The sequence below is a fragment of the Pelobates fuscus genome, chromosome 7 (genome assembly GCF_036172605.1).
Source record: "Pelobates fuscus isolate aPelFus1 chromosome 7, aPelFus1.pri, whole genome shotgun sequence".
NCBI lineage: Eukaryota > Metazoa > Chordata > Amphibia > Anura > Pelobatidae > Pelobates > Pelobates fuscus.
Window position 1 is genome coordinate 113,081,985 of NC_086323.1, and position 16,439 is coordinate 113,098,423.

Consider the following 16,439-nt stretch of genomic DNA (forward strand, 5'->3'; position numbering starts at 1 on the left):
CAGTAACTAGTTTAACATAGTGTGGAACAAGCTTAGGTACCATTATGCTGTGTAATGCTAGCTGGTAGTTTGAATGCATGTCTATTGGGTGTGTGAGAAGATTAGTACTGTAAGCTATACTTAAAGGCTCAGTATATAAACATGCTAAGGCTAAACAGCATTCTACATGTAAAGTTTCACCCTGGCTGATCGAAAAGTTTGTGAGCTGGCACACGCTCCAGGGACCATCGAAATGGCGGGCCCGATGCTTCACGGGTGGTAGTGGACACATGGTCAGCCAATGCCTGATCTGCCGTGTCGGCGTGACAGGGTGTTAGTGTCTTTCAAGGCTGTGGCACTGGCGATGTTTCTCCAGACGCATCTCTGGATTTCTGTGGGCTGCTTCCTTGTTTGGTTAAGCTTGCCTCTTCTGGGCATTGGGAGGTGAGTGGTCTCCGGAATTGGCATTCGGACGTTACTAACTCTGGCTTGCTGCTGGGAGTCATTGTTTGGCCCTCTTCGGGGATGCCGCACTGCAGGCAGTGCGTAGGGCGAGAGTGCGGTCGGCCCTGCTGTGGGAGTGCCTCGCTCAGCGGCAGGGTCATCTGTCAGTGGCAGGGGTGAGTGGACTCCCGGTCTACTAGTGTAGCAGCTGCTGTGGGTCCGGTTGGGCCTCCGTTGCTGCCCACCTTTAGCATGGCTGGTAGTGTGGCCAGGTATATCGCCTGCTGGGCTGCAATGAAGGGAAGGAAGGCCACAAGCTCCTCTGACCTCTTGGGCCGTGCCTGGATGCCTCACTGGGTGCTCTGAGCTCTGCTGTGGAGCATTCCCCTCTGCACATGGCAGCCGCCATCTTGTGTGGTGCAGTCTGGCCCTCGAGTGTGGCAGTGGCGCCTTTGGGCTCTGGCTGCCTGGCTTCTGGGTGATGACCGGGATCACCCCCACCGGTCGATAGGGGGGGGACAGGGCCGGGTCCTTCCGGGTCGGGGACCGCTGGGCAGGATAGTGGGGCAGCGGCCGTCTGCCCCTCTCACCGCCGGCATAGGCCCCAACTTGATTGTCGAAGGCCTCACCTCCAGGGGACTGTAGCTCGATGAGCCAGCCTCTCCCTGGATCCAGTGTCCCCGTAGTACCGAGGACCAGTGCTGTCGGCCGGTATTCGAGTCGTTTTCCATAGTTTAGAAGCTTTAATGTGTGTGAATTGCAGGAGCTCATCTAGCTTGCCACTGTCCAGCTCGGCGGTCCAGCCCCGCCCCTATATATATATATTTTTTGAAACTATCACCCCTTGATATTTTGTTTGCTGACATGCTGGTGGGGATAGAGAGAACCTCACCTATTCAGGTTGTTTTCTGCCTACGTCTCTTTGCTCTTATTTGAGCACTCCTCTATCTCTTTATTGAAAAATCTATAACTAACATTGAAAATCCTGATATTGGTGTCAATGACCTTTCCTTCCTGCCTCTCCAATAACATGCTATATTGCACAAATACCTCACTGTTAGAACGTCACACATTCAGTCAGACATTGAAAACCTCCCTTTTCTTATCATGAATACTTTTATCTCCCATATGTAAATTCAAGTAAATCATTGCAACAATTACATTTATTGCGCATATAGCAAACTTTACAATCTTTCCTAAAAAGGAGAGAATATCGGTGACTATGAATTAACAGTTTTAGAGCCCAAACATATTTTGTAGTGCTTTGAAATGTATTGAGAAACAACAAACCATCTCAACAGTAATTGAGAAACGAAATAATGCTGACAGACACAAGAGGAACTGAGCTCAATCTCGGATACGTTATATAAAAGAATCCCACATTCTGGAAGTTTGCGTACTCCTGCCCCTAACGTTTCCACCCATTCCTGTTGACCATTTTTATATATTTTATATAGTCTGCCTATAAAACTATGCATGACGTACTCAGAATATGTTAAATATAAAGTCCTATTTCTATTGCTGTAGTATCCTGCAATACATTGCATCCTCCCAGGTACCCCTGTTTGGAAGCTACTTAGTGTGTGTAATTTTAAAATATCTATGTAGGGAGCAAAGTTCTGCTTTGTGCACCAGGAACCTGTATAATACATAAACACAGCTTAACAGAAACAAGGAAGAGGACTGAAAGAAGGTGTGTGTGATGATGAGGAAGACACTATCAAACCACAAATGTTTTCAATATCTTCAGAAATGTGTGATGGCCATTAAAACTGATATTTATTAACGCTGAATGCAATCGATCTTTACCTTAATGTATACTTATCTAGGGGTCTGAGATGTCGGGCCTTTTACACACATTTCTATGTATTGTAGTCCACTGAGTGAAGAAGTGCCTTAGCACCTTGTGCAATTTAAAGGAAGTTTGTTTCTTGGATACAGAGCCAGTATTATTTATTGTGTACCCCCAATGTACAGTTGGGCTCTCCATATCCTTCTATTGATGCATTCTGATGTGTTTCATATGTCAAGAAAAGATGAGTGTGTGATATCCGGTGTGCTTTGGTGAAAAGCTTTGTTGTGATCTAGTTGCAACAACACCAGTGAAGTTACAACCATACAACATTATTTTGAGCTCTTTCGTGTTCAAGTGATACAATGTACAGAGTACAATTCACATAGATCTTGTCAGCTACGTTTTTGTGTCTATGTGTTATATAAGTGTTTTAAGCGTTTGTTATTGAACATCATTCTTAGGCTTTTGCACTCTCAATCGCTCATCAATCTTCTTCCAGTCATTTTTTAAATATTTGGTGATTTCTCATATCAGGCATAGGTCAAGTGCATTCCAAATCCCCTATACCGAAAACTGACTAAAAAGTGAAGGAGGAGCCAAATATTTATATTGCATTATTAATATAATCTATACTTTTACTATCAGTTCTACAAGCACAATGCTCAAATGAAATGTTTTTAACTTTCAATTAAATCCATCTTGTGTGTACCATGACACGCATATTTTAAACTTTGAAATCAGGTAAAAAAAATCTCTGCACAATATAACATCGCCGTAGTTACTACTATAGAGAATCAATTGGAATGCACATCAATTTTGTGCAAACTGGTTTATTTTGAAAACTCTTTCATCTACTGTTTTAATCTGATCAGTTTTCAAATCAAGTATTTACAAAAGGATTAATTCCAACAAATCAGTGAGATGTCATGTTTCAATTCTCAAAGTGAAATGACCATTAGAGAAGTGGTATGGGAACACTATTTACAAACATCGGATTGTAATTAGCTTCAAGAAGGGACTTATTTACAGTAAACTCATAATTTAATATGTTTGCAGTATCCATCTCGAGCCAGGGAACACCTCATGTGGAATAACTAGGTTTTTGATGTTTTATTCTATGTTGATCCTGATTGGACCTCCAGTAAAATAGTGATTAGTAGTGATTCGGCCAGCACAAGGCTGGCAGTATAAAGTGCAGTCTGTAGGACTTCATCGAATGATTGGTGCCGAACGATCGTTGGTCACAGTAGGGCGAAGCTTCACAGTTGCAAATGGGTTTGTTCCCCTGGAGAAATATAAAACAATCAACTTAACAAATGTGCCTTAATATTGTGTACAACATACACAGATAGGGTAGAGAAGATTACACAAACACCACACATATTGCAAACTACGGTAACAATAAAATTCTGTAGAGAAAATCCAGTCTAAAATTGACTGGTTTGGGCTGCTATTTTTATCGAATTTTCAACTAGATTTAATGCAGGGCAATAGTGTAGCAGCAGAACCCGATAAATACAATCCTTCCATCAATGTTCTTCGGACCCACATTTATTGGCCTCTTTTAATGATTAAAGGACCACTATAGGCACCCAGACCACTCCAGCTCAATGAAGTGGTCTGGGTGCCAGGTCCATCTAGGATTAACCCTTTCTGCTGTAAACATAGCAGTTTCAGAGAAACTGCTATGTTTACCTATGGGTTAATCCAGCCTCTAGTGGCTGTCTCATTGACAGCCGCTAGAGGCGCTTCTGCGCTTCTCACTGTGATTTTTACAGTGAGAAGACGCCAGCGTCCATAGGAAAGCATTGAGAATGCTTTCCTATGAGACTGGCTGAATGCGCGCGCGGCTCTTGCCGCGCATGCACATTCAGCCGATGACATCAGAAGAGGGAGGAGAGTCCCAGCGCCGAGGGAGCCCTGTGCTGGAAAAAAGGTAAGGGATAAACCCCTTCCTCCCCCTTCAGCGCCACGGGAGTGGGAACCTGAGGGTGGGGGCACCCTTAGGGCACTATAGTGCCAGGAAGAAGAGTATGTTTTCCTGGCACTATAGTGGTCTCTTAATCGTAGTAGTCATAAAAAAAAAATATAAAAAAAAAAAAAAATCATTTGGGGGTCACATACATTTTTAAACCTCCCTCTTGAACCCATTTGTCATGTGAGGCATGTCTGCTAAACAGCCACGGTCATAAAATAATAGGGACTGAGCAACGATTGCTGCCCATTTACCATTAACACAAAGGGGGGATCTTGCTCAGGGCCTCCGATCGGGGCTGTGAAATAAAGAAGTGGGGTAGAGAGATAACGGTTTGCCCCCATGCCCTCCAGGAGGTAACTAGTTGTGTCTAATTCCAATGCACAAAGACACACAACCTGGTGTACAGAGGACAAAACCTGAACTTTAGAGCTAATAGATTTAGATAGAGAAATTATAAAAATTCCAGAGCAAATTATGGCAAATAATTCATAGGACAATGTAACTTTAGTGAATTACTGGAGTACTGCTAAAAGCACAAGTATGCTGTGCTCACTAGATGACAGTAACTGTAGGACCTAACCAGGGCTCTAGATCTAAAAGCTTTGGTTTAAAATAGGCACTTGGTAAGGAAGCCTACAGAAATGGGCCAGGAGTTCTAAAAGAGTGACAAAGCTATATGTCCTCATTTTGTATATTCAGTGTGGACTTCTGGGTGTTATGTGGAAACAGTCCTTCAAAACGGATATACAAAGGGCAGGTGTTTTATTTGCGCTCTGGTGGAGACCGTTACACTTAAATATATTTTCATGTTGGAACGAGTGGGTGTACAGATATTTGTATTGTATTATCTGTGTACAACGTATTTCCTCTCCAGATGTTATATTTTAGTCTAGGGAGACATTAGAAGATACATGTGGGCATTGTGAGCTACAGCAAACCCTCTGGGCTAATATAATTAAACCTATTGTTTTGATACATTTATTTTGGGGAATAGATTATAGAGTGTGAGATTAGACTGGCTTGCAAGTCTTGTAAAATTTGTATTGTGCCCCTCAATTAGTTAAATTATTTTTTTATAAAATATTTTACCAGGAATTATACATTAAGATTTCTCTCGTTTTTAAGTATGTCCTGGGTTCACAAAACATTGCATTGATACAATAGGGTACAACAAAATACAAAAACAATATTAATACACAATATATACAAACTTTAACATAGTACAGGTAGGAAATATATAATCAACCATGACAGGTGCATTCTGTTTTGAGATATGTAGAGAGGGATCTCTTAAAGGATTTTAGACCTGGGGAAGATTTTAACCCCTTAAGGACCAAACTTCTGGAATAAAAGGGAATCATGACGTGTCACACACGTCATGTGTCCTTAAGGGGTTAAAGTGTTCGGGAGGTTGTTCCATAATTGTAGTGCTCTGTAGGAAACGAAGGATCGGGCTGCTTTCTTTTTGTATATAGGTAGACTAAATAAAGTGCTGGTACTGGATCGGGGGTTATAGGAGGTAGGAACATCCAGGTATAACATTCTGCTCAGCTAGGGTAGGATTCCCAGAAAATCTCTTAAACACAAGGCTGGAAAGACGGGATCCTATAATGCCAGGAAAACAAACCCGTTTTCCTGGCACTATAGGCTCCTGTAGTGCCCCCCTCTCTCGTGGCTGAAGGAGTTAAGACCCCTTCAGCCACTTACCTGAATCTTACCTGAGGGACATCGGCGCATAGTCAGGCTTCGCCCACGCTCCTCCACCACCGACGTCAGCCGGCTCTTGGATGGGACTATGAGATTTTATTTTGTATGTTATGTATTGTTTAAACCAGTCATCTGGATCACGTCAGATTTGTACTTATTGAAAGATGGTTAAAATGCTTACTATTAACACTCAAGGTCTCAATAGCCTTTTTAAAAGAACATCTCTCTAAGAACTGATTAAAATAGAGCAAATACAGGTATGTTTTTTACAAGAGACCCAGTGTGTGAAGTCGAATAGAGAAGTCTATTTAGGCAAGCAAAAGGCAGATTTGACTAAGGCTTCGATGGGGGAAAAAAAAAAAAGGGGGGGGTGGGGGGGTTGCCATATTAATAGCAAAAGGAATCTCTTATGTGAGTTTATACCAGGAATGTGATCCGCAGGCTAGATGTATTATATTGATATGCAAACTTGATAATGAGCTATATACCCTAGTCAATATATATGGACCTAACATCGGGCAAGTGACCTTTGTGAGGGATATCATTAAGAAAATAGAACAAATAGTTGAGGGCAGATTGATAATTGCGGGAGACTATATTTGTGTAATGGATACTGAATGGGATAAGAGGATTCCAACAGGTAAACAGATGGATGATGCTCTCTCCACTCTCTTGAAAAAGGCAACTTTATATGATGTATGGAGATTGTTCCACCCCCAAGAATACAACTTTACTCATTTTTCTTATAGACATTGTTCCTATGCAAGAATCGATATGCTAGTTGGTAATATTAAACTAGTTAATTGTACTAAGACATTTTTTATAAAGACAATTCATTGGTCAGACCATAATGCAGTCAAACGGTAAATAGAGGATACTCAGAAGAGGGATTTAAGACAGTGGAGATTAAACAAGGCCCTCCTGAGCAGCGATAATAATAGAGAACATATTAATCAGATGATCGATTTCTATTTTTCGGAAAATAAGGAAGCGAATCTGGGCATTAGATGGTTAGCATACAAAGCTTTAATAAGGGGCCATTTGATCAAACTGGGCATTCATGAAAATAAAATGAGAGGTAGTACCATAGCAGATATGCACCTTACTTTATTATTATTATTATTTATAAAGTGCCAGCAAATTCCGTAGCGCTGTACAATGGGTGGACTAACCAACATGTAATTGTAACCAGAAAAATGGACGCACAGGAACAGAGGGGTCAACGGTCCTGCTCAATATAACTTGGAACAAAATAACAAGAATAGACCTATGAAAGAAGGCGCTGAAAACATTAGGCATGTCAGAGATTGGATAAATGAACTTAATATGACCAGAATTTCTAATAATTTTGAAAATTTTCAACAAGATTGGTATATAAAAAATAATAGAGTAGATAAAATAATCCATAATGATATGATCTATAGATCTCCCAAAGAGATTGGTCATAGTTTCAACAGCTACTCTAAATCTTATACAATTGCTCTAAGACGACTAATTCTTGCAGTTTTGATCAATTCTTGCATGGTATACAAACACCTAAAATTAGTTTAGAACAGAAACAGAAAATTGGTACACTAAAAAGTAAGAAAGCCCCTGGCCCGGATGGCTTCATTGCCCATTTTATTAAAATTCTTAAACACTTGTGACAATTCAGGAGCTATTTTTTCTTTAATGATTTTATTAATCAGTCTAAATCCCCTGCAGAATTTTTGGCAGCCAACATCCTTCCTATATTTAAGCAGGACAAAGACCCAACATTACTAAAAAAAAACTACAGACCAATATCCCTTATCAATACCGATGCTAAAATGTTTACGTCCATCATGGCAGACAGACTTAAGCAGGTTCTAAAGACCAAATAAGATGTGTCCACTATATAGCTAAGAAAAAACTAGTTATCACTGCGTTAGACGCAGAAAAAGTTTTTGACCAGGTGCACTGGAGATTTATGATGCAGTGTCTAGAAAGGTTTGATGATTTATTTTGCAGGGCAATAAAGGCTTTGTATAGCGCCCCTATTGCAAGAACCATCGGGCAAAACAATCTGGGGAATGGAACTAGGCAGGGTTGCACACTGTCTCCATTATTGTATCTATTAACAATCGAAGTTAATATAAGAGAGAATACAAGATCAGTATGTATGCCGATGACATTCTTTTGACCCTTATTAATCCTGAAGAGTCTCTGCCCGCTATGATGGATCTCTGAATATTCTGAAATATCTTACTAAAAACTAATAAATATCTAACTAAAAACAATAATTATGGCCCTTAATATAGAGGACTCAAAAAAAAAATGGTTGGGTCAATACTTTGACTGTCTTTAGACGGAAGAGTTTACTTACCTGGGGATTAAGATCTCTCCAGAAGTGGGGAACACCCTGTAACTAAATTTTTTGGCCCTATCAAAGGAGACAAATTATGTTCTAAAAGGATGGAAAAATTTAAATCTTTCTTGGGTTGGAAGGATAAACACAGTCACAGCGTACATTATCCCCAAATGGCTTTATATGTTTAGACATTACCCATTCAATTACCTGAAAGCTGGTTAAGTTTGGCTCAGAGGAGTATCACTTTATTTGTTTGGCAGGGGAAAAGGCCTCGCATTAGTATTAAGAGGATGGTATTACAAGTATACAAGAAGTATTTACAAGAAATATGGAGGTTTAGGCATGCCAATCTTGCAAAACTATAATTTAGCTAACATGATTGGCCACATGTATTTGATGCAGATTCTGCAGATAGAAAGTTGGTTTCAATTTGAATCACATCTGACTCAACAGCGGGATCTTGTCAGTTGCATTTGGGAGACTCAAAACTATAAATGGCAAGATCTCGGTGATAAAAGTTTTATTTTAGGTCACCTTTTTAAAGTCTGGGCACAATTAAAGAAAAAACTAGGAGTGCAGGATAAAATAATTGATACTATTGGTATTGGTGTAATAGCAAAAAACATTCCAGATCTAGCCATAGATAAATGGATTAAATCTGGTATTATTAAGGTGGCTTAGTTACACTAATGGAACAGTGAAATCCTTTTCTGAGTTGAACCTAGAATATAATCTACCTACTAAGAAAATGTTTAACTTCTTAAGAATCAAGGGCTTCTTTACAGAAGACAGTAGCAAGTTTCGACGAACACAAATTGTGTGTTTTTTTTAAATTATATATTTTGTGAGACATTAGTATCTAAAGTTATGTCAACAGCCTATCTTTTAATTTCCTATATAGAACGAGGAGATGTCTATAAGAGCATAGAGAAATGGAATAAATTACGTGACATAGATATAAAAAGAGAAGAGTGGCTTGCTGCCATAAAAAACTATAACAGTGATATCCATTGTACTAATATACTTGAAAATTAATACAAAGTGACCAATTTCTGGTACTTGGGTCCCTCTTTGGTGAAACAGTTTACCCCTAATTCTAATTGTTTTTGTTGGATATGTGATATTGAGGTTGGAGATTATCTCCATATGTGGTGGGGCTGTGGAATTGCTGCTAATTTATGGAAAATAACATTTGATAAACTTATTGGAGAGTTTCAAGATAGAGCAAAAACCCTAAATAGGGATCTTACATCTTAATTGGCCTAAGTTATCTCCAAAAAATGCTTTGATGTCCACACATTTTTTGTAGCCACAAAACTTCTTCTAGCACGACACTTGAAATCCAAAAAGTCTGCAAGCTGGTAGAATCTTAAGAGCCAAATTTTATTCCAGAGTGTAGTATGGAAGGGGGACTAAAATGGTTAAATAAGAAGTCTAAATTAAATAATACTTCTATTCAGAGCTGGATAAACCAATTGAGAAATCTGTAATATGAGCTATCTATATATTGTTCTACTCCACCGACTAGTAGTAACAGTAAGTTTTGGTTTTTAAATGGTAACTGATCTTCCTCCCGATGACCTGGCATTGAATGTTTGTTTTTTTCTATGCGAGAATTTTATCAGACTATGTAAGATATTAATTACTATGATACATAGTCCTGTTTATATGCGTTGTATATTTGTATATATGTCTATTTATAAAATAAAAAACATAATAAAGATTATTGATTCAAATTTTTTTTTTTCAAAATGAGAGAGCAGCTTGGAATGTCCAAAGTATGCACAAATACAAATTGTAGCTATATATAGAATGCCAAAATACCAGAGTATTGCAGTATGCAATTATACCATTTTTTTATTGGACTAACATAATATTCAAAGACAAGCTTTCAAGAGTTTTCCTCTCTTCCTCAGGTCTGAAGCAATACAGATTAATCTTTTATATATGGGTGTAGAAACAATCACACTCCTGGGACTTGGTTGAAGTAGTAAAATTTAGCTTTTATTTATTCCATATAAAATATCAACGTTTCAGCTCCAACATGGAGCTTTCATCAGGACAGGTAACAGTAGTGCAAGCTACTACAATGTATATGTGTGTATATATATTATATATGTATAATATATTGTTTTGGCACTCTGGCCGATCTGCAGCTACGCAGCCCCCATACAAAGCAAAATGCGATGCACTTGTGTACTCACACCTTTCTATCACGGCTAGCATTAAGTTTTTCAGCAATTTGAGCTAGAGCACCTCTTCTGTGTGATCGGGCTAGCCTTGGCTCTTCACATGCCTCAATGAGCCTTGGGCACCCATGACCCTGACATCAGTTGTCCTTCCTTGCACCACTTTTGGTAGGTACTAACCATTACGTACTAGGAATACTCCAAAAGACTTGCCGTAATGTAGATGCTCTAACCCAGTCATCTAGCCATCACAATTTGGCCCTTGTCAAGTCACTCACATCTTTTCGCATGCCCATTTTCCCCACTTCCAACAAATTAAATTCAAGTACTATTGTACAGCGCTACGGAATTTGCTGGCACTATATAAATAATAAAATAATAAGAACTGACTGCTTACTTACTGCCTAATACATCCCATCCCTTGACAGGTGCCATTGTAACAATATAATCAATGGTATTCTTCACTTCACCTGGCAGTAGTTTTAATGTTGTGGCTGATCAGTGTACATTCAGTTCACAAAGTATTCCTGACAGCTCTTTAATAGATCATATTAAATATGCTTTACTCACTTGGGAAAGAGGTCTCCACGACTCACTGGGGGCTTCTAGGGAAATACATAAACAAATAATTAGAGACATAACAAAGTAATATAGAAAAAACACACACAAAACCAACTGTCTCTGCATAAACTATTACACACAGCAAGCATTTTTATATATTTATATATGTAGATAGTTCTTTCTTTCTATAGTATCGAAGATTATTTCCGATATCCTATTTGTTCTCTACTAAAACAAATCACTAATGATTAATGATATGGTTCTCCTGTTAGAATTTTTTAAACTGGCAACTGTACTTTCCAATCAAAAAACTGTATTTCCCATTTATTCTGATAGTCTGGCAAAAATGGTTATATCTCTTCAATTTGTTAATATCACTCAGGCTATATATTCACAGATTGTTCACACTAGCGACACACAAACCACACAGCTCACACCACACCCTGCAGTTCGTCTTCCCTCATTGTACCAATATGTTCTCAGTTTGCCCATTCGTCCTATCCTCCCTCTGTGCAATCACAATGTGGGATTTCCCCTGCAGGGCTTGGCTGCAGCTTTAGTATCATACTGTTTAACAGTCAGAGCTATCAGCCTGCATCCACCAGAACTGTGGCTCAGGAGTCATGGAGGTGAGTATGGAGCTAAAGAATCCCTGCTGGGGAGAAAGATGGGTAACGGTGAGTGCAACTGCGTGGATGAATCTAAAAAAGTACAGGTGTAGGGTGGAAAGCAAAAAGAGGGAAACACAATCTCTGTGTTTTAGAAAGAGAGAGACACTATGGAGAGAAATATTTACTGTGTAGGCAGTTCTGGATTTATATAAAGTGGTCCAAGACCAGTGGAACAATGTCTTTGTCGAGGTTTGGGATGATACCACAAAATCACTCGTGATCTTGTGCAATGTAGTAGAAAGGCCTATCTCTGCTTTCTTGCGATCCTCTGCACAGTAGTCAATAAAGGCATAAGATTTCAGAAAGACAAAATCATACAAACAGGTAGGAAGCCAGAGAGACCAGCTTAGAGCAGCTTCTAAGTCTCTCAGATATTGCCCCAAATACATTTATCTCTCACGTGCCACACCACAAGGGTTTCCCAGAAGGAGATACAACTTCATACCTTTGTTGACTAAATTACTCTTTAAAGAACGGCATCATGACTACATACATACATATATATATATATATATATATATATATATATATATATACTCAATACCTCAATGTGTAGAAAGCAAACTTTTCTATAGCCACTGGGCCTACAGGGGGGTCTTGAGGCTGAGGTTGCTGGTGCCTCTGAACTGATCTTATACTTAGTAGTTTACAGATAAAGGTGAAGACCAAAGACCATTATATGCCTGAATGCAAGCTTGGCTCATTGTGATTGCAAGGAGGCAACATCATCAGTCTAGCCAAATGTCTGTAAGTGCAGAATTCTTAGGCCCTGCTATGGGGAGGACACAAAACAATCAGGAAGAACATCTCTCACATCCTCATCCTGTAACAGCGGTGACTCTCTAATTAGGCTCCCTGGGACCTCATAACTGCCTAACTCACCTAATTGGAGAGTCACCCAGTGGACTAACCAATTGGGAACTCAGCCATGAACCAAGGGACCGACAATAGTAGGTGACCCAATGGCTTGGCCAGTTTAATGATGGGGGGCGATCCCAGCTTCTGATCTGGTCTGCACCTCTGCCGGGTGCAGACAATGAGAACTGTCTCCCAAACTTTGGTCAATCAGAGCATGGCTGTAGGTGACTGGCCAGAGGTCGCAAAACAGTTACTCACTACAGAGCCAATACACACACATGCACACTATAAAGTCACTAGATGCACACACAAGCTCTATAGCCCTTAGACATGCACGCGCACATGTGATTTATTTTGATAGGCAGTCATTATATATATTTATTATTTATTTTTTATATATTCTGCTTAAAAAAAAGCCACAAAGGTTGATGGATAGGGATGGATAGGGGATAAAAACAGGCTGGGGGTCAGTGTGGTCACCGTCGTGGGTCAATATTCCCGGTTGTCCTCTAGCTAGCTCCGATTTTCGGATCCCAGAGCGGGAGCTCAGACAGAGCACGTCAGGCCCCGCCCCCCATTTTTTTTTTATATAAGTTTGTCCCCATTTAATCTGGTTACCTTAGAAAAGTACATATTACAAACATATAGTATTTAATATCATTTAAATCAGCAGTTCCTAACTCCTGGGTTAGGAACAAAATTTGGGTTCCTCAGCAAGAGCAGTGTGTGGATAATGTTTGGAGAAGGTACACTCTATTCATCAAATCCCAGTCAACTGTTTACTGTAACAATAATACCTTCCAATCTGGAACAATGGAAAGGGCCTAATGCACAATTTACTGTGTAGACCGTGAAATCAGGCAATGGAAATTCAACACTCTAAGAACATTTTAGTGTCTCCATCTATACCATATATCCTTGTTAGTAATGAACACTAGAAGATGTCTTAAAACAAACAAACAGATGTCTTAAAAACCAAAGTCATTTCTTCCTCTTACCCTTGATGCTGGGTTGCTGTGTGCAGGAGCTGCAGGGATCATGCCTGCTTCACTTCCTCGTCGGATGCTTGGTTCTGGTGGGCCCTGGGAAATAGGCCTGTAACCTGTCTGTGGGGTGTTATCCTGTCCGTCCAAGAGATCTCCAGTACTGTGCGCACTACGCAGACCGTATGACCTGTAGAGACAGTGTCTTCCTTAAGTAGCTAGCATATTTTAATTGGTTAACCCCTTAAGGATACATGACATGTGTGACATGTCATGATTCCCTTTTATTTCAGAAGTTTGGTCCTTAAGGGGTTAATACACAAGCCTACGACGAAGTACCCATTCAGTTTGAAGCGTGCAAGGAACGCCAATACTATCATCCTCTTGTAAATTTTACAAATTACACTTTAAACTTGTTACTCATTTATTATTTTTGTTAAGTTTTTCAACTATTTTTGGAATAATCTTTTTTTCTTTTATTATTTTGCTCTGATTGCTATTTCCTGTCCTGACGTGTCTTATACCCCACCTCCTATAGACTGTAAGCTCGTTTGAGCAGGGTCCTCTTCAACCTATTGTTTCTGTAAGTTTTCTTGTAATTGTCCTATTTATAGTTACATCCCCCCTCTCATAATATTGTAAAGCACTACAGAATCTGCTGGCGCTATAAATGGCAATAATAATAATAACTCTTGTCCTACCTGGGATCCTGGTCCAAAGATTTCACATATGCCTCTGGGAACCAGCCAGTCCTGAAGAAATAAAAACAGAGACTTTCATTTGCTGTCTCTATAAACACATTTTATTTAATACCAATCACCACTTTTTAGTACTAACATTACCCCTCCCCTTATTCTATTGTATGCGCCTTTACATTTGCTTCAAAACACCTATATCTCTGTGTGAGGTCTTCTATCCTAACCATAACAATTTCACATTCAAATATTTACATTTCTGAAGTGTAATTATGGGGATAATCATGCCATAAACCAGCATATATATATATGAAGAATAGACTAACTAATAGGAAGCTAAATCTCTGTCTCCAACATTTTATTAGATATTAAGCAGGATATCAAGAACAGTCCGATATGCGAACACCCCAGATTACGGATTCCATTGGAGAGGCACAACACTTCTCAAAATCTTTTCTGCAATCTTTCCTCATTCTCCTCCTTCAATTCCCCAGTTCAATGAACAGCTGAGCTAACAAGAATGGAACAGAAAACAAGGAAAAAAACAAAAGAGACTTATTGATGTTTTGCAGAAGGCATCAGCACCATAAATCTAAAGATTGATGATGATTTATTTGCTGCCGCCGGTATACAGAACCTGTTTATGGACTGGCTTTATTTTTTTCTCCTTAATAAGATGACAAATATGAACACTAGTCCTGATTCCTGTTTGGAATCAATAACTAAACTCCATTACTCTTGTATCCACAATGGGTGGGTCAAGTTGCAGATGTCTAAATCAGAACAACACTATGAAGAACTGTCCTGGTATCCAGGAAGCATCCGCAGATGCATAAACATAAAAACCACAAAATTATTTGTTTTCCAGTCTGGATATTATTAAGAAAATATATTTTGGATGACATCATATGAAAAGTAAAGAAGTACTCATTTGTTGAGTTTTGATTCTTGTTTCTGGTTTTATTTTATTTTTTTCAACAGCAGTTTTATTCTACAGAAAACACAAAAGACAAAAAAAAAAAGTAGTAGATACAGGGTTTTATGTAACTCCTTGCTGTTCCTAGGACATAGGCAAAGAGACAATACAATAATCACTTCATAGCAGAAAACACCTGTGGACGGAAAGGTAAGGAAAATGCAGGGTTTCTCTAGAGTCAGACCTTTTAAGCAGGTAAGGTAGGACTTTGCTGGACAAATGTGCCACTTTCACAAAATGATGTTTCAGAGTTTTTTTTATTTTTTTACTGTTAAGTAGAAGACGACTTCACCTACAATGTATGTATGCTACAAGAATGCAAATAGCACGTCACATTGGTTAGTAAAAGGAGGATTGATAGGGTACAAGACACTTATCGATCATGGAAGCTCCATCTTTTGGTTGGCATGTTACCACTGGGTTCACGGACTTGGATAAAACTCTGACATCTAATTCATAAACCTATCACACTTGTTTGAGAAAACTTTCAAATTTCCAGCAAATTTACAGAACCAAAAATGATGAATTACATCAATATTTTCAATCCTCTCGGACACAAATGGTTATAATCAGGATTCAGGACAGAAAGGTATTGGTGCTAAAGTACACCATTGATTTTGGACAGTTGTCAAAATGAACACTTAAGCGTTAAAGTGAACTTGTTTAGGTGACAAATTCAGCTTCATGTAAGTACAGTGTTAATCTGTGCAATGGTCTGAAGAAACTGAAATTAAAAACATACTGAAATCAAATCTTCCTTCATTCTAATGACTGCAGGGAATGGATAGAGTGGCTGTTCAGATGCTAATCCCCTCTCCACAATGAAATACTGCATTCTTCAATTCCTAGTTTTAGTGGAGCATACAGGGAGTTAGGGATCCTGCAGCATTATTGAAAGAAGTGACATGTCCAGCTACCTGTGATCTCTGTTTAAAAAGGTTACAAGTAATTTTATTACTAAGAAAGTGATAAATAATATATATATATATTTCTCATTTCAGCTGCAAATTGGCAAGGAGAAGGAGCCCAGAGAAGAATTAGCATAAAGAGAATTAGCATGACGAGGTAGGCCAAATGGCAAGCAGGTTCGACCCACTCTCAGTGCTTGCCTGGGATTTGGTGGACTGGCTTGGGCTGATGTCACACATTGTCCATAAGGAGGTGTGATGCACACATTCCTTTTAGGTATCTTGTTTGATTATTTATTTATTCCACTCACACATACTCACGTTTACCTCCTTAAAGAGAACATAGGGGCAGGACTGCTAAATTAA

General features: G+C 39.2%; 1 protein-coding gene across 1 annotated transcript in view; it reads right to left on the reverse strand.

The window, feature by feature from the left end:
- Window positions 1–3,397: 3,397 nt before the first annotated feature.
- BAIAP2L2 (BAR/IMD domain containing adaptor protein 2 like 2) overlaps window positions 3,398–16,439 on the reverse strand; it is a 49,851-nt gene continuing 36,809 nt past the window's right edge. The window contains exons 11-14 of the mRNA XM_063427434.1: window positions 14,196–14,246; window positions 13,510–13,684; window positions 10,992–11,026; window positions 3,398–3,503 (exon numbers count right to left, since the gene is read on the reverse strand). Coding sequence (XP_063283504.1) covers window positions 3,428–3,503; window positions 10,992–11,026; window positions 13,510–13,684; window positions 14,196–14,246 — 337 coding nt within the window. The 3' untranslated portion in view covers window positions 3,398–3,427. The remainder of the gene's footprint in view (window positions 3,504–10,991; window positions 11,027–13,509; window positions 13,685–14,195; window positions 14,247–16,439) is intronic.